Source organism: Tympanuchus pallidicinctus, unplaced genomic scaffold (assembly GCF_026119805.1).
Source record: "Tympanuchus pallidicinctus isolate F22 unplaced genomic scaffold, pur_lepc_1.0 scaffold8, whole genome shotgun sequence".
Lineage (NCBI taxonomy): Eukaryota > Metazoa > Chordata > Aves > Galliformes > Phasianidae > Tympanuchus > Tympanuchus pallidicinctus.
This window is the reverse complement of record NW_026294802.1, coordinates 15,572,271-15,598,379: the sequence shown is the minus strand read 5'-3', so window position 1 is coordinate 15,598,379 and position 26,109 is coordinate 15,572,271. Positions and strand designations below refer to the sequence as shown.

Below are 26,109 nucleotides of genomic sequence, written 5' to 3'. Positions count from 1 at the left end.
ATATCTCAAAAAACACCTGCCTATTGCTTTGCTGTCTCAGTTAGTCAACTAAGTAAGCACTGGAGTTACATTTCCCTCAAAGGATTTACCACATAGACAGGAATGGCATTCAAGGCCAGGCTGGATGTGGCTCTGGGCAGCCTGGTCTAGTGGTTGCCAACCCTCCCCAGAGCAGGGGGATTGAAACTAGATGATTGTTGTGGTCTTTTTCAACCCAGGCCATTTTATGATTCTATGATTCTGTGATGCAGATTGTACCTCAATATGAACATACCTCAGGCAGGCAGAGAGCAAGCTCAACCGAGTTTATAAGAAAAGCACGGGAATGGCCTGTTCTCCACTAATAACTTAATCTCCATGGTATCAAACTGCATGTATTTAACTTCTGTGCTTTCTGTTTCCACTTCTGTGCTTTTGGACTAGGCCAGGGTTCATGGTGTCTAATGTTTTGCCTCCTGGCAGTAAGCAAAGTACAAAGCAGCTGATATGGCACATTCCTTGCATGAACCCAAGCCATTCTGCAAGGTCAGAGGGAAGCAGAGTTGCTTCTTGAACTCTAGAGAGGATGTCTCCCACGGAGCTCTCCTGAGCAGAGGAAGGAGCATGGACTCTCAGTTTACCTTCTTGTCATATTTGCCCTGGCGCAGTCTCTGGGAGGTGTCACGTCTCTTATCTTCATCAATCTGAGAACAAAGAAGGATCATTAACTTGCAATTATCACCTACTCCCCACTCAGGCTCAGAGAGGGAAGTGTTGCCAGTGGGTGGCACACAGAGAAGCACAAGCCTCTCTGCAGGGAGTGCCATCACATGCCACAGGAGGTGTGGGGCAGCCAGTCCACTCCCACAGCTGCCATGGCCTCCACTTGTTGCTCCTGTGCTCTTGGGAGTTAGAGGAGTGGGACAAAGCACAGAGAAATCATCTGTGGTGTGGAAGGGGACTGGCAATCAGACCTCAGCCTCTTTCCCTTTCACAAGCATAACTGTTGGGAAATCTATTCTATTAGGGAGTGGTAAAAGGGGAATAATCAATATAGCAAGTGAGAGTTAAAAAAATAAACCACAATAATGTTAACAGATCCCATTCCTATCACAGCCATAGCCTGTGTTTTAATCAGAGAAAGCCAGTGTCCCAGCGCTGATGGTCCTCAGGAGACAAAATCCAAGATCCATCATTGGTTATCATGCTTCTCTTACCTTCAGACTGACATGGTTTGTCTCGCTGGTCTCCAGAGGCAAGATTTTCTCAGGTGATATATGGGACCATTTCTTCCGCCGACGCTCATTATCTCTCCTGTACTTCCTGCAAAACAAGCAAACTTCAGGATATCCTCCCAGAGAAATGAAACTCATGACAGAAGATTAGGACAGGAAAGCTTTGGGATGATGTAAGGGTGGAGTGCCAGGTTGACAAGGCTTTAGCATATGCCCGATGTCTCTCATAGTCTTCCATTTGGAGGCTGCTCTTATTCCCATATCTGTGGGAAAGAACAAATGCTGTCTCCGTTTCACACACACAGTAGAAGAATAGAAAAGATTTAGCAGAACAGCTGCTGGGCCATTACCAGAGACTTAAGAGAGGTCAGAACAATTTAAGGTGCAAAGCGCTTTCTTCATTTTATATGGTTTTCTCCTGTATGATACTGAATGTACTCTAAAGGGAGGTGCCTCAAACAACTACTAGCCAAATGAAGTCCTGGCATCAACACTGGGTGTTAATAACAGATGTGAGTACAGTGCCAGGAGAGGAGAAAACAGTGTTGGGATGAGACCCCTATTTGTGGACATCTCTTATATTCTGCATATTTTTAAAGAGTCCTTGGAACTGGAAAAAAGGAAACTGCTCTCTCTCTTGCAGAATTTCAGAGCAAACATTATTTCCCTTATAGAAAAGCTGCAATTAGACTTGTACTTATCAAATTATCTGTTTACCCATGCAAGTACTTCCTCTATTAAAAAAAAAAAAAAAGAAAGAAAAAAAGAAAAAAAGAAATGAAGAAAAAGAAGAAAGAAAACACATGATTTAAGAATATCTGGATCCCAACACATGATGACTGCTGGCAAGTTCTCCAAATGGGAGAAATGATTGTATCAACTAATAACAAAATATTCCCTTTTCTGACTCATTTTTACTTATATGTGTATAAGAAAGGGAGTACTGATAATTGCTGTAGGAACGATATTTCTCAGTTCAATCTCTAAACTGTTGTCACTCATCAGAATGCACTGCAATTCCAACTGTTACCAGCTAGTGATTAAGGATGCATCAAATTGAACTAAAATCTACTGAGACTAATAATTAGTTATGTGTTTTTTTTGCTATTTTCCTCAGCACTCAGAACTATAAAGGGAAGTGTGTAGTTCTGACTATGAAGCATCCTAGAAATCTGGGAGATAAATGGAGACTAATGAGGCATTTTCTTCATTTTCATAATTGAGTCTCTCTTATTACCCTGCTAGGGGACAATCTGCTGCAGCACTTCTAGTTGAGATGGTTGCTATTATTTCTATACTAGAAAGGTAAGTTCTCTAGAAGAAAATATGAAGAAATTATTTTAAAATATCCTCAGAAACTTCTATATTTGTTGGTTGAGGATATTACAATGATATGTATACAGTAAGAATCTAAAAATATGAACAGAATGTTTAGTTTTTATACATCTGCAAATATGGAAGAGTACAGAACCTTTGTAACGTGCTCAAACTGTCTCCAGGCAAAATTTTGTCAATTTTCATGACCATATAATAACAACTTTACTTTTCTGTTTATATGTCAGTTCTTATGTGGGAATAGTCAGCTCTTGCATTTCTCGAGCTCAACTGCCTGTGTAAGAGTTGTATACCTTCATCTTTGAGTTTTCATCATGAAAAGCTTTAGTCCACAAGGCAGTGAAGTCCACTTCAAATAAGTGAACCTGAGCAGGTTTTGTTAGACCTGATTTTCTCACTTTGTCTGAAGTTCTCTACTGTGTAAATAAGAGGGGTCCTGAGCTACCAAAACTGGATGCAAAGTTAAGACAATTTCTTTGAATAGGAAAGAAGACTATATAATTTGGAAATGTACTGAAATTTCTTCCAGCAAAAGGAGATTCCACTGGTTTTTATTTCTGCATTTTCCATCACAATTAAGATGAACTATGCTATATTTGGGAAATTACATCTGTTAGAAAAGTCTGTATGTGAAGAGTTGGACTGAGCCAGAGGAACTGAGAGAGAGAACAGATGCATGAAATGAAAACATTTGAACCTTATGGAGTTTTGATTCCCACAAGATAGCAAACTCCTTCTGAATTGAACTTCTCTATCACTAAGAGGTCGAAGAAACATAAAGGAACCCCAGGTGGGCTAATGGTTGACAGTAAGTGGAAAAAATCTGAAGAGTGGTCTGAGACATGAGATTCTGTGTTGAGCAGGAATCAGAACTTCTGCAGATACAGAAACTTTAAACCTGCTTGTATCTTCTCCCTTGATTATTAACCTTACATAAAAATGCTACAGATGCAAATCTGGCTAAACAGTTCACATCAAGGGCAAATACCCAGGTATGTAAGGAAATGTCATGAATAGCTCTTCAAGGAGACATAAAAGGCATTGCTCTAGGAGGAAAATTCTTCTAGGATAAACAGAAGGATAAAGGGAGTGGTACCTTAGGACAAGCAAAGAGATGATCAGAACCAGAATCACAATTCCTGCGAGTGTGAAGACAGCAATAGTCAGTATGTGTGGGCCTGCAGAAAGGAAAAAAATAGAAAGTAAACAACTTGATGGAAGACACTGAAAAACAATATTCTATTTAAGAAACTACCTGCACCCACTTATGCAAGTCACAGTAGCCACGCAAGGATATTCTGTGGTCACATTCCAATTGAGAGGCTTTGCTAAAGCTCAGCGCTCCCTGGAGATGACATGTGCCTGCTCCCTTTCCAAACAGGATGAAGCGTGGCCCTGAGCAGTGCTCTTATGTCCCCCCTGAGGCATGGGCACTCTGTAGGCACAGACAGGTGGGAGATGAATTCAATAGCACTAACTGTCACATCAGCTCAGGGCTTCCAAGTATTTCACTCCTTCTTTAAAAAGAAACTAAGATAGGTCTGCAATACAAATAACTGTTTCTTGGTAACCACATTCTAAAAAATGAAGCAGACATTAAATGGGTTCATGAGAATAGAGTGGCAACAAACCCTGGATACAACAGTCTGTGTGGTGGGGATGTACATGCATTAAGTGTTTGAAAAACATGGAAAGTAAAATAAGAATAATGAAAATAATAAAAATTAATAAAAATAACATCAAAAAGCAACAAGACACACACTAGCTACCTCCAAAATCAGGCAGTAACTATGCACAGATTTTAAGCACTAATGTAAGTGTTTGCATCCAACATGGAACTCTATTTAGGAACTTCTTTGCATTTTGGACCTAGCTTTCTAGCTTTGGTTTTGTTGTTCTGCGTACCACATCTCCCTGCCTTCCATGTTCTCATGCTAGCCTCTGTTGAAAACTATCTGTACTACCATTTCTCTTCACCAGGGAAGGATACTGCCAACTCCTCATAATGACATATGCACGGGATTTTGAAAGCAATTTCCTAAGAGTTCTCTAAAACCTCAGCTTTGTGAGTAGCAGTTTATCATCAGGTTGAAGTTTCCCACGGAAGGCCGGTTGAACAGCATTTTCCTGTTCCTGAGACTCTGCTTCCACCTCCTGGCTGCCGGTGTTACAACACACCGAAGGACTCCGCGTCCAGAACCGCACTGGAGAAACGTGTATTTTTACAAATGCGAAAACAAAATAATCAAGCGCTTGTGAGAGGCAGTTTCACTTTGTTTATGTGTAGCTTGGCCATGAATTCCAGCTTCATGATGTACTCAGTGTTAAGATACCACTTCATAGACACGATGGTTCTGCCAATTCCCAAACATTTTTCTTTTGTCCTTGTGCAGCCACTTCAAACAAGGACATCTTCAAGGGAATGTATAGAAGATAATGAGGTCCTCCGATAACATAGTGCATGCGGTGCATGAGGGGAGGATTAAAATGGGACTGGAGCAGCACAGCGAAGGCTGGGGCCAGACAGCACAGCTCTCACAACGCAAGCTGGTGCAGGGTTGACATACGCCCTGTTTTACTTTACTGAAGAATAGAAGTGTTCACCTTACTGTGAATGACTTTTAGTCTGCAGGTGGTGCTTGTTCCTCCAGTTATCACTTTGCATTATAGCATTCCCTAATGGAGGTCAACAGCACAGCAAACTAATGGAGCCTTAGGTTATAACTCTGGCACCTTTGGACACTCTCTCATCAGTGGGAATGTCTCAGGCAAGCACCAACCAACCCACGGTGCATTCACCCTTGCAACCACTGCCACAGCAGGAATTTTCATCTTGCATGTTATACCTTGAAAAATATGCCTTCCCATTGCCAACTGCCATGTAGCAAATGGCAAAACACCTGCTGGCTCTGACCAGCGGGGCTGTACGCTGCCATGCTGAATAACGCAGAGTGTTAATCATTTAATCCAGGAGTCACCAAAAACTCAAAAGCAGGTGGTGGTTTCTGGGATGTCAGGTTCAATGTTTGGGCAGAGATAGAGCTGGATATTAGGTGTGAGGGCTTTGTAAACTCTCTTGGAAAAAGAGGTACGTTTAATGGATATCTCACCAGTGCTTGGAATATCACTAGGCAGCCTGTGGCTCTTCCAGATGAAATCCGGACTGGTAGATACCACATACGTCTTGTTCTCCTGAGTGTTGAAATACATCAGAACTCTGTACTGTGGCTGTAGGAGTAAAAAAATGCAGTCAGCAGCAGTTCTGCCTCTCTTTTTTTTTTTTTTTTTTTTTTGTTTTTGTCCCTTGTTTCTAACTACCCTTAAAGATGCACAGCTCAAACTTCAACAGAGTAATTCTTGCTCTTTCTGCCACACTGGTGTCTTCTCTTCAGCTTAGCCACATGTTTGGCTGCCATATTCTTCCTTACTCCTCCCCCCTGCCTAAAAATAAACGCATCTGAGTCACTAGCTGTACTTCACTTAGTGAACCACTGATGACATCAATCCTGCCCATATCCAGCACACCATTTATGACCCCTCCCAGCATGCCCAGTATGACTTGACGTGACACCACTTCAGGTTATTTACACTGTTCTTATGTGATAGTGCATGGCATTTTGTTTCTCCTTTCATATACAAGGCCAAGCAGTTGCTTCTTGGACATACATACATCACTTGCAGACTGTGTCGTGTACAGCAGGGTCAAATTGTTATCAATATCTCCGAATGCATCTAGAGTCACAGGACCCTGTGCACCTGTGGACACACAGAATTAGTCAGATGGCTTGTATTATCCAAGAAATAAATATGTGACAGGAATGATAGGACAAATAAAAGGATTTCTGTTGCTCAGAATCTTTTTCTTCTTCATCTACATGCTACAGCACATATCAGTTTAGCGTAGCACTGCTTTTCCCTTCATAATGCTCCACATTTTCTCTAGAAAACTCAAAAAAAGGTGTTGAACAAACTGCACAGAAAGGGAAAGTCTCCCTCTAGCCATAGAAAAGATATATATGTCAGGTTTCTTCAGCATACCAAGAATGGCCGAGTAAACTCCTCTGAAGGGATCATTTTAAAGGTGAGAAGGGAAATTGCCCATTTCCCTCTGCAGTTTGAGTCTGTCAGCAAGAAAGGAAATGTGGAGGTACTTTCATTCCTCTAACTCGTTTGATAGGTATGTGCTTAATTCTAACAATATTATTATAACCAAGTTCTCCTTGCCTTTCATCTCTTGACTCCTAATGTCAGCAGATGTGTACACTGAGAAATTGCCTTTGGAAAACATTCCAAGGATTTTAGCGTGGAAACTTCTACGTCCCTCAGCACTGGCTTGACTTTGTTCTCATGAGGCCAGGCACTTCAACAAGAGCAAGTGTTGCCAATATCAACCACTCTTGAAAATCTCACCACCATTTTTTCCTTTCCTTTTGTTCAGGAAAGTCTCTTTGGTCTGTTTCAGATTCTTTTGCTGCGGTTGCTAATGATTTATTTTATTTTTCCTAAAGTTCAGCATCATTATTTTTGTTTGGAAATGACGTTTTTTGTGTTGTGCGTGTTAATTTTTTCACAGTTCACCTTCTACATATCAAATACTACTATTTGAACACTCTACTCAGCCAGCACCTACAGAAGGAAGAATGAAGGTGATTCAACACCTTTCACTTCAAGGAGTTTTTTTTAAAAAGAAACCTATAACTAATATGCAAGATTAATTTGAGACAAGGAAAAAAAAAAAGTCTATGTAACTTATCTTTCAAACTAAATGAAACCAAAGAGATGACTTCAACAGTATAAAAAAAGGATGCAGACTTCAGGAAGAATTCATAGAATCACAGAATGGCTTAGGTTGGAGGGGACCTTAAAGATCATCTAATTCCTACCCCCTTCTGTGGCCAGGGCTGCCACCCACCTGGCCTTAAATGCTTCCAGAGATGAAGAACCAACAGCTTCCCTGGGCAGCTGTGCCAGTGCCTTGCTGCCTTTTGAGTGAACAATTTCTTCCTAATATCTAACCTAAATTCCCCTTCTTTTAGCTTAAACCAATTCCCCCATGTTCTATCACTATCAGTCCATATAAAAAAATAGGTCTCCCTCCTGTTCGTAAGCTCCCTTCAAGTACTGGAAGTCTCCCTGGAGACACCTCCAGGTCTAACTAAGCTAACCAAGCCCAGCTCCCACAGTCTTTACTCATAGGAGAGATGCGCCAGCCCTCTGATCATCTTTGTGGCCTCCACTGGACACATTCAATCGGCTCCAGATCCCTCCTGCACTGGGAGCCCAAGGTTTGGACACAGTACTCCAGATGGGGCCTCACAAGGGCAGAGTAGAGGGAGATAATCCTCTCCCTTGCATTCCTTGGCATTACTCTTTTGATGCAGCCCAGAAATAAGCATAAGCAAACTTTTTTTTTTTTTTTTTTTTTTTTTTGCTGGGATGCTATGGTTAAAACAAAGATAAGCACAAAGTCTGTTAGGCCACATCAGAAAACTCTGGGAAACTTCTAGCCATGTTCTGTGAAAGTAGGTGAGACAATAAATACAGAGCTTTGAGTAGGCACTTTGGTACAGATCTCTGATGTGAAGTGACAGATGGGACTTTGCACTCAGACAGATACTGTTGTGATTTTGTTGTGTATGTGCTGTCTCTATCTTTTCCTAATGATCAATTTCTGTGATTTTTAAGTACAAAAGTCCACTGGTACTAGACAACCTGCAAGAGGAACAAGAACACTGACTATGAAGACCCATTGTGTTGCCAGCTGGATTATGCTCTCAGCAGAGACACATAAGTCTACAATGCCTTTGTAAACTAAAAACAGTTTGAATCTAATTGATTAAAGCTTTGCTAAGTGGACTTCAAAGATGTTTTGAACATTAACCATATTTCGTAAGTATTTATCTCAAGCCAAAACTAGGTCTCTGCTACAAAGCGTAGAAAAGACATTGCCACAGTTTAACAACCCATGGAGAACTGAAGATGAAACCTGAATGCCAGGTTGTCTCTAGAGGAAGACTGCATGCAGACTCTGAAACTCTTTGCTCTTCTAGCACCTTTTTCATTCTCTGAAAAGTCTCCTTACAGAGAGTTCATCTCTTTTTCAAAGTAATGGCATCAGCTTCAGGGCCCCATCCCTGTCCTCCAATTCTGCTGCCCAGGAAGCTCTCTCTCCACTCCTCCCATCCCTCTTTTGACAGCAGTATTCTTCAAATACAATTCTGATCTTCTCTACAGATTATAGAAATGTTTATTAGGTTGGGCTGCTACTATTTCTGAATTTTGAAGCTGAACACAAATTTATCTCACCCAGAATCTTGTTTCAAACAAAGGATAACCAAAGATGCTTATGCAGCACTGAGGGACATGGTCAGTGAGCATGGTGGGACTGGGCTGATGGTTGGACTAGATGACCTAAGAGGCCTTCTTCAATCTTAATGAGTCTATGACCCTGTGATTCTTTGAAAAGGTCATGACCCAGAAAGGAATCTGCTTCTCAAACAGGCTGTTGCTACTTTCAGTGGCACTGAGGTGATTCTGCACGACTGCTATGTTTTGTTAATACTGAAGATAACACGTGCAATAAAAATGATAGGAAAGTAAAAGAAAAATTACAGTAGTAATAAAACTCACTGAAATGCTTGGACTTTTTTTTTAATGTACAAGAGACTTATCCTAAGAGTACTTTAAAACAAATCTCTTTCCCTTCTTCAGTTCAGTGAGCCCTGCTCAGGACCATACATTTTTACCTTCAAAAGTGATATTTCGGAATTCATTGATGAAACTGAGAGGTAACACAGGGCTTTGGGAGAAGATAAATTTCTTCAGAATATGTCCAAACAGCAAGACTGCATTATAATAGCCAATAACAAAGTCATCTTCCAGCTAGAAGAGGAGGAAACAAAAAAGGCAATTTGAGAATTCATATTTCTGCTTTAAAGCTACAGTAACTTTGGTGATCTGGATAGGCAAAATTTCCAGCATGGAAGGCCAGCATCTGCATGCTGAGTGATTACATGGGAAATGCTACATCGGTGTTCTCTCTTGGAAGTATGAAGTTGTAAACAATGTTTTTGGTGTCTTAAGACAGGGAAGTAGGGAAAAATGTATAAGAGGCCCATGTAAAGCATTGACATGCTGATTCTGGATTCAAGAAATCCTACATTGTGGGTTCTAAGCAGGTGTGCTCAGTGGGACACTAAGCTCTTGGCTTTGGATTAGACTCTCAGTGCAGATCATCTGGTGTGGTGCCAACAAGTCTGGGCTTCCAGATGGCCACAGCTCAAGGGCAAGAAGCTGTGCCAAAATTCCCAGCTGCCTGCCACAGAGCTGGCACCCAAAAAACACTGAACCCAGGCTGAGGGATCTGGAAACTCAGTAACGCCAGCCAAAAGCTGGAGAGCTGGAGCTCAAAGCCAAAAATCCTGGGAGGAACTCTCTTGTACAGTCTGGTTCCTGGGCAGACTGCAGGAGTATCAGTATCAGTAAGCAGATACAGGGTTTGCACAGTTTCAGCTTTCCAGGAAATTTAAGAAGACATGTATGCATTTCCTACAGAAAAGAAAAGGAAAAAAAAAAAAAAAAACAAAAAGAAAAAAAACCCCTGTTTCTTGAAAATTACAAAAACTGGAACATCTCTGGTCAGAAACAACAATGGTTGTGATTGCCACCACTTACACATATCTGCACACAGAAATCTTATCTTTCCATGCTTGCATCCCTATTACACCTATAAATCTTCCTTCATTGATGTTTTGCAGCTACACTGAAAACGTAAGATTGTCAGTCAACCAGAAGTGGAGTCAGAAAGCCTTGATCTATGAGTCTCCCCCAGTCCCATGGACATGATACTTGCAGAACAAAAGAAAAGGTTGAGTTGAACTTCACAAAGCAGGAATATGATATCATTACGACACTGCATTTTTACATCATTACAGCAGAACAAAAAGTCATCTTGCATGAATGTAAGAAAATGTTGACATAAAAGCATGACAGGGGGTGATTATCACTCTGTTTTCAGTTTTCATTTCCTAGTGCAGGAGCATGTGTGAGCTGAATGTGATGATCAGATATAAAACAGCATGGTTACCAGGCTGGTGTCAGCAATCCTTGAGCTGAAGTTGTTATTAGCTGGTGGTAGAGTCAGGACGAGTACATTCTGCATGTAACGGGCTGAGGTAGTATTCCTGAAATATGTGTTCCTGCAAGGCAAAGTGAAAAACCTCATGAAGAGTCAGCAATAGGGGCTGCAGCAACACAGCATTCTCCCCTCCACAGTGGAGCTGTTACTTAACAGGCTAATATAGTAGTTATATAAATAAAAACTAATCATAGACAAAACCCTTTACGCTGTTCATTCCCTCATGCCAGCTTGTGTGCTTAACTATATTAAAAGGTAATATCAAATAGATTGGCAATCTGAAACAGTGTTATTATTAACATAACTCGTTTCTGTCCTATTTTCTCCTCTTCAAAGCAGGAATTTGTATTTATTAAAATGGAGTCTCTTCCTGAAATATGTAGTACTGGAATCTGTCACTTTTTTCATGTTGCTGTGCACATTTCTGGCTTCTTTAGCACTCTTTTACATGTTCGTCTAGTTCTGGCATTTCTTGCTAGAATTGATAACAGCAGGAGTTGCCCTGAAAACATTTAATAGAGGGCATAAACAATCAGAGAGGTCAGAGGGCATCCTACTGATTTATTTTTTTAATTCAGTGATCTGGAAAAATCAAAAGAAACTGTGTGAACTGAAAAGCATGCTAAAACAAGCAGGAACATTTGTAGCTTTCAGGCATCTTTGGTTTCATCATCCTGACAGGCCATCTAGAAGAGCTTCCCAGACTGGCAAAAACATATTGATTCACGTACGACAGAGGAATTTAGCAATTGCTATAGCTAGACTGATTAAAAACTCATTTTCTAGGAACCTTCTCTTATTAAACATTTTTGATCATCCTTTTAAAGGTTTGTTTGTTTGCTTCAGTAAGTGCAGTATTAAGGGCTTTTGGAGACCACAAGCTCCGCTCCTCAGATATCAGATGAGATCCCAACTCCACAACCCTGTTCCTGACTCTCTCTGAGTCTTACAACTTTTACATCACCCTTTTAACCCCAGATAATTTCAAATTGATTTTCATTGAGGCTTGAACTGAACTAACCAGATGGAAAGGAAACTTCATTAGATGCCACCAGACTGGATAATTCTACAGCACACCCCTTCCCTTGAGGGAGACTTGAACACTCCATGTGTCCTAGATGCAACAGGACTCAGAACTGAAGGGAATTTAAACACATTGCTTTGTCTGAGGGCCGTGACGCTTGTAGAAGCACAGACTTTGCCTCTCTTATGGCTTATGTTCAGATCTAACATAGTATCTGTATTTTGATTCTGTTTTAGGATCAAAATGGTTTGAGATCAGAGGGATATGTAGCAGAATTAAGGAGGGGAGCGTATAACATAATCTGAGGCAGCTGGGTGTACCAGAAGGACAAACAGGAGTCCTGGACATAGTTTCAGTATAGATCAACTAGCTTTGTCCCAGACCATGCCTTATTAGGGTGACAGGAACCAATCCCAAGAGTTTGGGCATGGTTTAGCCATATGGCTGTGGGCTGTGCTTTGTCACTTCAGCTTAGGGCCAGAGGTCAGCTCTTGGTCCACTTATTTACTCATTCAAAGCTGAGGATACAACTTAGTCAATAAAGTTAGTCAATGTCCTCAGCTACAAGGTTTTTGTAATTAGTGATAGGAAGATGAAATTGAACAACAGAATACTTAGGTTGAGTACTAAGGAATATCTCTGAAAAGTTAGATTCCTGTAGTTATAAAGATGTTGCTCCTTGGAAGAAACAACTGTATCTCCCCTTTAAGTCATTTAATAATGAGTAAGTGGATCCTAGAAAAATACACTGTAATCCATATTTCCACAGCTGCCTTGGTTGGATAGAGTGTATGAAAAGTTTACAGTCCTCATGTGAAGAGCTCATGACCAACTTTGGACTCTGATTCATTCAGAGCTTCCTGCTCTGAGGAGTCCACAGGACAAAGTTAACCATCTCTGCTCTGGTCACTACCTTAGAAAAATCGTTTGTGGACTTAATTGGGATGTTGTAGAAGATGTGCCATGTTTCACACACCAAACAAGTTATATAAAGAGCAAGACAAGAGGAAAGAAGCAATGGAAAACATTTTGTGATAAAGCATTTCTTCAACAGAACAGTTCCACACTACGTCCATTATCTGTATCTTTCAGCAAAGTGCAGAGAAAATAGGAAAAGCAAAGGTGATACTTTACTTGAAGAGATCTATCAGGATGATAACAATGTCCTTATCCACTGTCTCCGTCCCTAGGTCTTGGCTGATGTCAGCTGGAGTGCCACACATGATGATCACTACAGATTGGGCAAAAATGGAGGTAAGAAGTACAGATAAGGAAAGGATATTTGCTTGCTCCCTGATGCCTGAGTGGCAGGCAGTGTAGCAATGCTGGACTAAAGCACATTACCTGCATTATGCTGGGACCGTCTGCACAGGATATCTGAGGGATAGAGATATCTAAGGGAAAGGCAGCTGATAGAAAGTGCCTCAACGCCTATTCTATGTTTGACTGCACCAGAGCACCACCATTATCTCACTCAAGTAAGCAGCAGCAGTTCTGATGCAATCCAGGCTACAGAATATGAAAGTTTATAAGAGTTTATGGAGTTCAGGCAATAGTTTAAGTGGTTTACTTATCACTCTTGTGCTCCCTTGGCCTGCTGATGCCAGGTGCTTAGTCTTTGCAGAAAATGAGGTATTACTCATCTCTTTTTCAGGTTTAGGTGGATCACTTCCAGAAGAAGTGCCCTTTGATGGCACAAGTGAGGACCATTTATATATCAGAGCTGCAAACACGGGAATGGTAGAGAAAGAAGCATTCTTGTAATATCCAGGGCCTTGATTAGGAGGACTTGTGATTCCTGGATTTCTGAATCTTTCACAAATCAGAGTATGTAGGAGGATAACATTATATCTAGATGGGACAAATCATCCCAGAAGGCTTCTGGAACAAGGATATCCCCATATTTTACGGGGACAGGGAGAGGAATCTGAGAGGTTTGTGCCATCTTCTATTTGCATCCATGTGAAATGATGTCTGTACTTCACTGTGGAAAGACTAGTCCTAAAATGTAGCTAAGAGAATAGTCTGATTTCCATGAAAAAGTAACTTACCTGCAGAGAAGAGTGCACCCTCAGCCCCTCCTTACCATTGCTTTTCCGTTTGGAATTTTTCACAAGTTTTCTGAACTGGTCTTGTGTCCTCACAGTGTCCTTGAACTTCAGTTTTTCAGAGAATTGTGTGACTCCAGCATCTAATGCATTCATGTACCTGGCAGAGGGGAGGGAGCACAGATAAAGTCAAAAAATGGTTAAATCTTCACATGTGCACTGTGCGATTTCTCCTAAAAATCAAAACGCCAGACAGACTGTCTACAGTATATGAAAAGCAGAATGGAGCATTTTTTTTCTGAGCCATAGGAAATCAATACAGATCACCAAAGAATTAGAACTGTTGAAAAGTCATCCAGGTGTATTTGAGCCTGGTCAAACTAAGGATGGGCTTAGAGAATATAATCATGCAATAAGACATTAACAGTTAAGAAAAAAATCAGGATTGTGAGGAAGTTAGAGTAAGTGAGACTAATGGGAAACAGAGCCAGAAAGCTCTGCTGTAAAAGGCCCCACTTGGAGTCTTAGAAGGAGTATCTGAAGATTCAAAGGAGTAAATGAGAGCTGCAGAAAGATCTTAGATAAAAAAAATACAGGTTCCCTAAGAGGAAAAGGAAGGAAAGGAAGGAGCAAAAAGAGTTATACTGAGTCACTTAAAAATTGAAGGAGAAAAATGAGAATGGTAAGAAACAACCAAGTGAGTAAAAGCCAGATAAAAGATTAAGCAAAAATAGCCAACTCCTAAATCTTCTAGCCTAAGCCTATTGGGAAAATACATTCTGTTTGAAGTAAAGTTAATGCAGAGGGAAAAGGAAAAGGATTTTCTTTGCTTTCAAACTTTTCATTTAGCAACACTGAGATCTCTTTCCTATAATCTACAAAATATCTTTTGCTCCCTTCTGTTTTCAAGAACTGAGTTGCTAAGCATTAACTTACAGGACCATATGCGTAGTTGGAGACATAGCTTGCTGTTGCCGTCACTGTGAGTATTCATATGCTTTTATACATACAGGGGGAAAACAATTGTCCCATGTAGAACAATTCATGTGTTAGCAAAAACAGATTTTTAAAATTAGGCAATTGAAAAAATTCAAGATGACAGTTTCCATTAAAGCAGAATGAGGTGCATTTTACAGCCATATTAGGATGAATAATGACAATCAAATGGGAAGAAACAGAATTTTTTATTTTTTTATTATTAATTCAGCATTAAAGAAAAGGAGCTTTAACATTTCAGAAGTTATAAAGAAGGTCTGAAGACAATAGATTTGTAAATTCTGCTTAAAATTCTGTAACATTCTCAGGATATGAACTGGAAATATAAATAATAGCTATCTTCTATGAATATAGTAGCTATCCGAGAGATGGAACATTTCCCCTATGAGGACAGGCTGAGGCTGACAGTTCACACTGGAGAAGAGAAGGCTCCAGGGAGACCTGAGAGTGGCCTTTCAGAATCTAAAAGGGGCTGAAAGAAGACAGGGGATAGTAGCAGTAAGGCATCTCCCAGTATGCAGAGCACTTAGAACAGCCTATGGGAACCATGCCTGAGGATGGAGGTGGAGCTTATTAGGACAACAGCTGAGACAGAATTGGATTTAGATCTTACCAGAGGCATTGCTCCGAGTTCTCATTCTTCTTGTAAATGTAGACAGATTCCCAAGTGCTAGTTTTGAACGGCTGCTGGATTTCATTCCAAAAATAATAGAAGAAGTCATTCACTTTCCTAGCTGGGGTCAGAAGACGGGTTAGGTTTTCTTTGTAGTCACAGGACAGTCCAAAACTCCCTACAGAGATCAGAGGCAGGCTCAGTATTGTGTCAACTCTGAGGGGAGAGACAAGAAGACACGTCTGAATGGATTGCTGTAGCACCAAGGCTGCTACTGCATGATTTCTATCCCAGCTCCCTCTCATTGCACCCTGCATGATTTTAACCTGAAACAGAAGGTTCCTAAAGAACACAAGCAAATTTCAATGTATTGGCACTGCAGAGAATGGATCTGGGTGTCTTCTTCCACTGGCTCCAATTCCCTGCACAGTATAGATATTCTTCATCCAGTTTCTTTGGGTATCAAGCACCATTTCTGCCCACGGACTATGGTGGGAGTCAAGGGACTCTCATACCCATCCATTTCTGCTGCTGGGTCATCATCAAGGACAAGATGCTGTTGTCTGTCTCAGGAGCTGGTTTGTAAGCAGTGTTTGTTTTCAACAACTACCAAACAGCTAGGAGATGATGGCATCTACATGGCATATTCTAGGGGCCAGGTTGGAAAAACAAATTACAAAAAGGGGGCATAGAAGTTACTTTAAGGAAAGCTCCCCATTTATTGTGTCATTCTGCTGACACAATAAACAACATCCTTCTAACAGGTTTTCAACTCTTTTTTTTTTTGTCAACCTATGTATCTTTGGTGACCGTAGTCACACCTGTAGACTGGTCACAAAACGTATTTACAAATTGAGCTGCATGCTCAATATGAAGACACCCAACAGTCTTGGCAATGTTGTGATGTCAGTTTTGGATGAACAAAGGGATTTGGTCTTTTCTCTGATCTGCGATGAATGCTGGATGATTTCCTGCCCACCAATATAATTTTTAATGTGGTATGTATTCTATCTCTGTATTGTGATCATGCTGGAGGGTGAAGGTTTTGTTGCCATTTACTCCTACAAGTCAAAAGAAGAATCTTTCATGGTACTTTAGGAGCTGAGCAACAATATCAGTCAGAGAGAACAAATAATGATATCCTCTGCTAGCAGCAGATTTGAAAAGCAGTGATATTTTTTTGTCCTGAAACTAAAAGTCAGATAAAAGTATTTCCCTAGATGCTGCAGATTATCAGACTAGACTAAAAGTATTTTTGTTCCCTTATTATACCCGCAAAAAAACATTCTCATCAGCACTGTTAGCATTATTATGACAAAATGTTATTTTCCAGGATAAGTGCCACTTCACAAACAACAGGTTTTAAAGCTGTCACAACAGAGACAGACATAGACGATGTAATGTCAAGGAAAGCTTTTCATAATGAAATGGACCTTCTTCTCTCTGATTTAAGGTGTTGTAAAGTGAATCACTTGTTCTGATTTGTAGATCTGTTGCACTGGGGGCAAATCCAGCTGCCTGCTAGTATTATTTGCATAAATGTCCACTACTCATACTTTTTACTGTATACTGCTGTAACTTTACCAGAGTCTGAGAAAAAGACTTTGGCATCATTCTGGGCAGCTCTATATCCAGCAGACAGAAAGACAAAGAAAGTTAGGAGTCACGGTGAATAAAATGAGGCACTTTGAACAGTATTTTATCATGGTCTTATACATAAGAATTTATTATTTTTATTCTTCTATAAATCAATCACATTTTTTCACTGGAAATATTGGAGTAACTAGCTTGAAGAAAAAGTACCGCAGTTTATCTGTATGTCTTAGTGAAACCACAAGGCTACCAAAGTTTAAAGCAGGGAGAATGATTTATATGGGTAACGGTATTGATTTGTATTCACGACTGATGTGTGTTTTTTTTTTTAATCAGCTATGCTAAAGCAACACAGATTTAGCTCATGTTTTCCTAATGTCTGAGAATTAACACATTAATGTACAATGCAATACAGAATTGCACAGATTTATGTATAATACTACAGTAGAGAGACTCATTGTTCAGAAATGTTTTCACAAGCAGAAGAGTTAGGATGAAATTGTCTGTTCCCTATCTAAACACTCTTTACTGAAGATAACTGGGGCTTTTTATCTTCTCCTGCCACATCGAACTCAGGCTCCTCTCAGTAACTGAAAGCCCACTTAGGAGGACCCTCACTTTTGCAGTTCTTCAACGTCTAGTGCCTTAAATTATCATCCCCCTTTCATTCTGTGGTTGTTGATAAGTCATGTCTCCTGAGCCCAGTATCAGTCCATCATGAGCAATTGGAAACACTTAGCTGATAGTAATGAAACTGCATCAGTAGGCTCTTGGAGGGGATTTTCTTTTCCCTTCCAAACTTGAGTGGCTATGCACAATAGCCTTACTGCCTTGACTGTTGACATCAAAGTGCCTGATGTATCCCAAAACCCAATGTCTCTGCTGGTTTGCTGTGCTCAAAACAACTTTGTTCAACACTTGATATCTTTAACAACATAATATCACATGGAGAGGGTGGTACTTACGAGACCATCTGGTAGGTAGCGTAAGTGCAAGCAGGTCCTATGACAGCACAGCCAAGAGTGCCGTTATCCTGCAAGAGATCAGAGAGGGTCTGTAGCAGGGACAGTGTGGTGGCATGGTGAGAAGGATGGGAAATTGAAGAGAATTTTAAGATTTGAAAAGGAGTCCTGGAATTTACTCAGCAAAAGCAAAGACAGAATACAAAAGGAGGCATAGAAAGATTTAAAGAACAAAACTAGAGTGAAGGAGGGAGGAATCACAGGGAGTTACAAAAAGGCAGAGTATGACCTCACTGGGGAAGAGAGAGGGAGAGTGCAGATTAGGATTAAAATGTTGCAACAGCATACATGAAAAGCAACAGACCAAAGCAGTTTTGTGTGCCATGAGGGACTTCTTAACAAAGACTACAGCGTGCAACCATAAATTGTTAGATGTGAGAATTCACAGTTGATTGACAAAGCCGCACTGTGAGGTGACAGTGATTAGACATGAGAAAGTCCACTGCAACACAGCTTCTTGAACCTCGTGCAAGGCACCAGTTCTAACTGAAACTTTTTCCAACATTTGGAGATTCACACATTTTCTCCCACACAACATATCTCATTTCCAGTGAGAAACAAGCATGCAGTTCATCTTTGCCCCCTGGGCACAGTCACATGTTATGCTTTGTTATCAGTGCCAGGCCCTCTGCCTGCCTGTTCCCAGCTCACACTGCTCCCTCCTTTGTACTGGCACATGTATTTCTGTAAGCCGATGGATCAGGGAACTGAACCAGCAGGAAACGGACATTCTCTGTTCCACTTGGGCTGTTGGAGTATTTGGGTAGTTTGTTGTTGTAGTTTGTTGGATTTTGTTGTTGCTGTTTATTTGTTTTTATTATTATTTGATTACTTTGATTATGTGGCCCCACAAAGATCTGTGAAGATACGACAGAACGGATAATCCGAAGATGCAAAAAGTAGCTCGAAGCAGGTGGCTGCTTCAGCTGGCACTACTAACAAATGACAGCCTCATTAGTAAGGTCTCTGTGTTTGACTGCTTGTCTTCACAAAACCCATGGGAATGTCTTTGATAATTTCACCTATCTCTCAAGTTAGTTTGGAATTGAACAATAGGCTCAAAAATTAATATAGAAAGACGGACATAGAACCACAGATGCATGCGTACTTACATGCACGTGCACAAACATATACGAAAGAAAGTCTTTTCTTTTTAGGAAATTAACCTAGAGAAACCAAATACTCACAAAAATTTGCTTGATGAGCTCTACACCTTCACAGGTGCTGGTGCGACAGCCTTGTGAGACATATAGAGATGATCTGAAGTGGTGGAAGGAGGCATTGACTGTAACCTTTATTCCTGCAACGCAACGTAAAAGTGAACAGCCTCAAGAGCTGGAGATAATCACTAATACACTGTATCCCTCTTCTTCCAACACATGTGATTTGTCTTGTGCAAAGATGTCTGCTATCCTTTTCCACCAGGAAACTCACCTACCTGGATCCCACTATTTAGGATGAGATAAAGAATATGCCCTGGTGTTGATTGCTGGGTGCAAGTGCTCTCAGTACAAAGCATTTTTGGTGTTGGTCTTTGTTTGAGACACTGCTTTTCAACAAAATTCAACAAAAACTCCTTCAACTAGGGGGCAGAATGTGAATCGTTTCTTTGGAACCTTTGTCCCAAGGTACTCTAGATAGTGACGATGAGAGCGGTGGACTCTTCACATTTTTAGACATAATGTGATCAACAGATGAAATTATTATTATGAAACTATTCTCAGAGAGTAGAAGCTAATCTGGCCAGCAGAAGAGAGGGTCTCACTTTTCCCATCATAATCAATTGTGAAATCGGATGAATAAGTTCTAAGTTTTCAAACAAGGGCATCTCAGTTTCTTCACTAGATGGATCACTGATCCAGTTTAGCAATTTCCACGTTCTCAATACCGACTAAAAAGCATGCAGAAAGATTCTGCCCAGTTACTATAAAAGCAAAACTATCTCTTTCTATCTTCAGAGCACTTCTTTTCTCACAGAGAGAGACCATTATTTCTGTAAGATCTATATAAGGTGAACAGAGAACCAACAAGCCTGTCTGAGAAGCAGTTTGATAGTTTGATGAAGGCCAGATGAGTAGAAAGATATGGCAAAAAATGAGAAGAAACCACTGTAGTGGAGCGATCACCAACACCCATTGCCTTACCTTCTGTCTCTAATTCATTTTGTATTGTTGACAAGGCTTCCTCCACAGCTGCTGTCAAATTTTCAGAAGTTGATGGGAAGTCCGAGTCAGGCATGAGCATCACATTGATCATGTAATTGTTGTCGCTACACCTACTTGAACCAACTTGCTGCACCAGCTGCAGAAAGAGGAATAAAAGCCAAAGGGCCAGACCCAACATCCGTTGCTTCATTATTGTTCAATTTAGATCCATTGTGTGTGTTCTTTCTTTTCTTTTCCTCGTCAGCCTTTCTCTTCTTCCAGATACCTTACACAGACTTTATTTCTGGCAAGCACAAAAAAGATTTCTGCACTGTAGATTCAAGGACAGAATGTACAATCCTTCTCAGGCACTTCCCCGTCCCCTTTCCTTCCTTCACTTCTGCCCATCCCTCTGGTGTCCTAGGTGGCACTTTGGTTTGTGAAAAACTAACAACAGCAAAACTCAGGAAAGCAGAGAGGCTAAAGGTTGATGTGAATGTTTGCTCATGGAAAGGCTGAAGCAGTAAAACTGAAGCATTACCTGAAACTTTGCCTGATAAGGGCACTAACATTTCATCACGGTAATGAGCTGAGAGAACTAAGGGGAGGGAACAAATGGACTGTAAAAAAGACTCTTTAAAATGGAAATAAAATAAAAGGTGCATTAAAACCTAAAGGAAAACAGTTGATTACTTCATGTTTGCATTGCCCGGCATCTCTAGTTATGTTGCTATACCATCTTTGCTGGCTGGGCTCATAAATCAAGGATTTATTTTCTCCTGTCTATCCTGGCTATCAATTTCATTCCTATAGCTTTTACCATCAGAGCACTTTTATTGTTGGCAGAAATGTCTGCTTCACAGTCCTCCAGACTGAAGCCTTCATTTCCATTTATAGAGTAGACTTAGCACAAAGCTTGTCCATTAGTACTTACAGAGCATTGCACACTAGAGCCCAAGGTCTGCTCCCAGGCAGCACAGGCCCATCTGAGACCTGTGGGATCAAAATCCATATTGTGAATGGCATCACTAAGAGGCACCCTCTAAAGAACACTGGGGCAATTTTCATGAGTAGGTCTCTTAGGATTTCCTAAGCATTCATACTGAGAAAGGTACATAGAATGAAGGGAAGGCAAAAAAGTAAATACTACAAGTCTTATGGATGGGGCTGTGCACGGAAGAGAAGTCCAAGATAAAAGGAATCAACAGGCAAATTTAAATAAAGTACTGAGTGTGATTGGTGCAAATTTGGGCTCTTTGTTCACACCTACAGCAGTTTCTGCTTTTCTGAGATCTGAGGCTGTCAGATAATGTATCAGTTTACTTGTCTACTTTTACTACCTTCCTGATAATTTTAAAACAAGAAGAGAAAAAAAAAAAAATAAAAATCAATTGCCATTGCTTTTGACACAAAACAACAGAGCTGCAGCTTCATGGTTTCTTTCCAAGCCTGTTTTAAAAGATAATGAGTACACTTAAAATGTATTTCCATTGACTTTCTACACAATCATTTTTTTAATAGCAAATTACTGTTGCATTAATGTTTCCTACACCTAACAACAGGGAAAACCACAAAACATCATTTAAGAGTAGACCTTGAACACAGCAGCTTCTAATCTAGCACTTCTAGTAGAGTAATTCTAAATCATTATTCACGTAAAGATCTGGTCCGTACGTGAACAGAGCCACATATGGAGAATAGAATATAGCTCTTCACGTTGAGACCATCTGCTTACCACTGGCCCATTTTATAGGTATTTACAAAGTACCAGAAGCTTAACCCACGTAAGTCAATAGAAGTTTTGTCTTTAACTTCAGCAGAACAAGATCACTGCATTTTTATACTCTTCATCTCTCCGAGAGAAACAGTTAACTCATGTAATTAATGCAAGTAGAAATAAGTATGTAATAGCAGTGAGGTTTCCCTACCTGTCTCGTCATGTATTTGTTCAGTTTTCATAGCAGCTTTAAAATGTTCTTTAAAAACAAAAGGTAAAATCAGCTATAACCTTAGAACAGCATCGCTTTTTACATCTTCTCTTGCTCCTTGCCTTACAGTGCCATAGGTCCCAGTCAGAAGTTAAATGAACTGTTAACTTCTCAGTTTCTTAATTGCCCAGTGTGTGCGTGTAATCTCTCAGTGTCAAGTTCCACCATGTGAGGATGCCTTCATTTTCAGGTGGCATGGAGCACAAGGGAGTGCTGCAGGAGAGTGCAGCTGGGGTGAGCCACGTGCTCCTCAGCACACAGTTGAACACCACACTTTCCCCTGTTACATGATCCCAAAGTACTTGGCAGACTGATTGATAGCTTCTGTTCCATGGGGTAAAAAAAGACAAAGAAAAGGTGTGGCACTGTGCTGTAAATGTGAGAGTTTCTGATGCTGTAGATCATGAGAGTGGACAGGAAACAGACAACTGAGTCTTATATGTAAAGCACAAAGTTTGATGGGCCTGCTACAAATAAAAGCAAAATCTTCTGTACTTTGGTGTTAGTTGTTGTCTGTGACTGAGGGATCTTTAATCCTAGGGAATAAGAGGGGAAGATAATCTCTCCCGAAAGCCCCCAGGTTAATCCAGAAAGTGTAAACTAAAACTTCATTAAAGTACATTTTCTAGAACTATTTATTCTATCTTAACCAGTTTTTAAGGAATAAAATACTAAGTAACTGCATCTGACTTCCCTGATGAATTATTCCATTATTCTGTGGCATCTAGGCATCAGTATTGTTATTACCTTGTCAGAAAGGTGAAAAGCACTCTGGCACTAAATATGTTTACTTTGTGCAAGTACCTATACCATAAGTCAGTTGTATGTACATCAGTTTGAGCACCTTATCTTTGTAATCCCAGCATTATTAACAGGTGATGGAGGTCTCCTCTTGAATCATCCTGAAGCTTATCACACACTGTCTTCAGAAGCACAAGAACAATTAACATTCAATAGCAAGGTCCTGTATTTATTTGAATAAATAAACACTATTCAGCCTCTCACCAGTAACAATTGTACCCATGCGCATATTGCATAATTACAAAACATAAGAGATGTGTGGGTGTTAGATTAGAAATACCAGCTCAAATTAACATTACAAAGAACTGTATCACGGAACTTAGTGATTGGTTCCTGAATCTATGGTGCTTTGTTTGTTCTGACCTCTGTTTCATTGGATAATAAACAACTAGATTTTAACAGGCTGCATTTGAAGCAGATAATCAGCACCGACTTCCTGACTGAAATCTATTCTCAATCTTCTTGAATGCTCGAAGATACTCAGAGGAATAGAAACCAGAAGAGCAAAAATATCCACAAAGCTGTTCCTTGAGTTCCCTTGATCTTTGTAAGATCTTTCTAGTCCTTTTTCAGTGGTTGATGTGATAGACTTTCCATTATTTAAATAGCGTCTATTCTGTATAAAGTACAAGAGTACTGAAAAATGGCAATGGTAGGTCAGCCAGGGTACTCTCGAGTCCCTTTCTCTAATGAGTTCATACAGTAAAAGTGCAATTTTATTCGGAATGTGTAACTCTGATACCTTTGTCAAGCTTATTTTTTTGGACCTTCTCACTGGCACGTAGGCTAATTTAATTTTTGCTTAATTATGAATCATTATTTCCACTTGATGACTCAGAGAGGAGAAAATAAAAGATGTGGAATGGAAATCTCAGAAAACTCAAGCAAAAAGCTACATGAAAGTATCAGTTGCCACCAGACAGTTTAACTATTAGTATAGAAGCTGGCACCAATAGTCCTAGCATGACCAAAAATAAAGTAAACAGATTGTCAACTCATCTTCCTATTTTTTCTCACCCCAAAGACAACCAACATAGCATTTTTCAACAATTTTGTGAAGAAACATGTATTGTGGTAAATTGCGTTCGTTCGCAGAATAAAATATCTTGACAGCCTCCTTTAAAATTGATGTTTTTAAACTTTCCTGCAATTATTTATAATCTTAGAGTCGCTTAATTATGATTGTTATGATCATTTGCTGACCACTATTGCCCATCTAAATTATTTTGATTGTCTGCAGCTTTAGCAGCTTTTAGCCTCACTTTAAAAAGATTTACAAGATCGTGTTGGAGAAAATTTAAAAAAAAAAAAATTTTTTTGTTTGTTTTCAATTTTGCTGGAGGTTCAAGTAGGAAAAAGATGTGATCAGATACAAAAAAAAGAAAACAAAACAGTACCATCTATGTTTATTTAGTATCAGCATGCTACAAGTCTAGTCTGTCTAGAAGAAGGATATCATCTTTAATTTTGAATGTTACAGAGAATACCCAGGACATTTTTTTTCTATCTTTCCAACAATTGTCAATTTTTCTACTACCCAGATTTCAAAGAAAGCAATGCAAATGATGAGAAACATAGCTGTAGAGCAGCTGTATTGACTTATTGGAATGATATTTTTTTTCTTGTTGTCTACAAAGAACATCTTAAAAAAAAAACAAAAACAGAAATATTACTCTTTGGGACTGAAGCTACCTCCTGATAAACAGCAAATATGTGGGTCACATGTTGCGTTATCCTGGTAGATCAGCATGATCCTGATCTACAACAAATCTTGATAAAGTAGAAGTCCTTATCATATTGCCATTTCCATGGTTTATCACAAGCTTATCATTCTGTCCTTGGAGTTCATAGCTGTTGCTATAGATTAGAGTGGAATTACACTCCAGCTGCAAAGCACTGTTGTTCTTGTCAGAAATTACAAACTAGTTAGGGGAAATCTACAGACAAGAATAACAACAGTTGTAACTGGCATTACAGGACTTTGGGTGGTGGCCCCATTTTCCCATTGCTCTGTGTCACCGCATACCAGAATATGAAGCTAGATGTGTGACGGATCATAAACATGTAGCTCCACTGAAGAAAGGTTCTTCCTTTTAACCCTTTCCCAATTCATACAGTTTGAAATGAATATTATTCAGCCACGTGACTTGTCTGCTACTTAAACAAATAGTAAGAAGTCTTCCCTCTCAACTTCTGGTTTTATACTCTTTCTCTAAAGGATTGACCATGTCTGTATGGTGAGTACAAGGCCCACGTGAATCAGACTTTTGTAGCTTCAAATCTGAATTATTCCAATCAATCGCAAGGGAGAAGAAAAATCAGATCTTGTGCAGAGATACAGCTACAACTAGCGTTAACTCAAGCGGACAACCTCTAAGTTTTGGTATTCAGTTTTGGTATCAGGCAGAGGAAAATGTTCTGTGATATCAGCTAATATAAGACATCAAACACATTAAACACAGAGAAAGCATGCTTTTATTTGAAAGCAGAAAACAAAGGATCTCTGCTGACTCATTCAGAGACCAAACCCTGTCAGATAAAGACAGGCTGAGGGAATTTCCCACTACCCATAAAAGAATGGTGCTCCTTGTGAAAAGTTCGACTTGACTTTGACTTGACAGTAGACCTGAGCCTGTAAAAAAACATTGGTAGATGGCACTTGGAGAGCTATTCAATATTTACTGCAGTTGTAGGGGCAGTAAGTTAATAAGGTGAATTGGTTGTTTCATGTGAAGTTAAAAAAAAATTTAGTATTAAATCTAACAAAACTGTTTCAGAGAGGCTTCAGGCTCCTATCCTGTAGTCAGGGTGGTGATTATGGATTACAGTGTCTTTGATATAGGATATAAGGTTTCATCAGCTAATCTTAGCATAATGGAGGGTGATGAGCAACACAGAGATGATAGCTTGGTGAGGAAGGCAAGTACAAGAACATCAATGCAGCTAAAGGCAGCTCTTGGCATCAAGGCTACTTCCTGGGACCATTTTACCATGCTAGCTGAAGCCTCAAAAATGCAGCAATGAGATGGAGGACAGATTTAAAATCTACAGTTCAACAGAATCAAACAATTTTCTAATATCCTAATATTCACTGTACTGGAGTAGGCAGCCAAATGGAACCACAGAGCTGACCCTCAATGCAGAATTTTGTTTCCAGACAGACAGGACATAGTTTATTATAAGAGTTAGACACT

At 39.9% G+C, this 26,109-nt stretch overlaps 1 protein-coding gene across 2 annotated transcripts in view; it reads right to left on the bottom strand.

Annotated features, from left to right (window-relative positions):
- GUCY2C (guanylate cyclase 2C) overlaps positions 1 to 20,617 on the bottom strand; it is a 43,185-nt gene extending 22,568 nt beyond the window's left edge. Inside the window, exons 1-13 of one of the 2 annotated variants that reach the window (XM_052669150.1) lie at positions 20,127 to 20,617; positions 19,170 to 19,282; positions 17,926 to 17,993; positions 15,368 to 15,583; positions 13,797 to 13,918; positions 12,845 to 12,941; positions 10,636 to 10,747; positions 9,296 to 9,431; positions 6,220 to 6,305; positions 5,660 to 5,777; positions 3,646 to 3,727; positions 1,197 to 1,302; positions 621 to 683 (exon numbers count right to left, since the gene is read on the bottom strand). In XM_052669150.1, the coding sequence (XP_052525110.1) occupies positions 621 to 683; positions 1,197 to 1,302; positions 3,646 to 3,727; positions 5,660 to 5,777; positions 6,220 to 6,305; positions 9,296 to 9,431; positions 10,636 to 10,747; positions 12,845 to 12,941; positions 13,797 to 13,918; positions 15,368 to 15,583; positions 17,926 to 17,993; positions 19,170 to 19,282; positions 20,127 to 20,337 (1,530 nt within the window). In that variant the 5' untranslated portion in view covers positions 20,338 to 20,617. Of the gene's footprint in view, positions 1 to 620; positions 684 to 1,196; positions 1,303 to 3,645; positions 3,728 to 5,659; positions 5,778 to 6,219; positions 6,306 to 9,295; positions 9,432 to 10,635; positions 10,748 to 12,844; positions 12,942 to 13,796; positions 13,919 to 15,367; positions 15,584 to 17,925; positions 17,994 to 19,169; positions 19,283 to 20,126 lie in introns of those variants that run through there. The other variant, XM_052669151.1, reaches the window with a different exon arrangement.
- Between the last annotated feature and the right edge of the window lie 5,492 nt (positions 20,618 to 26,109).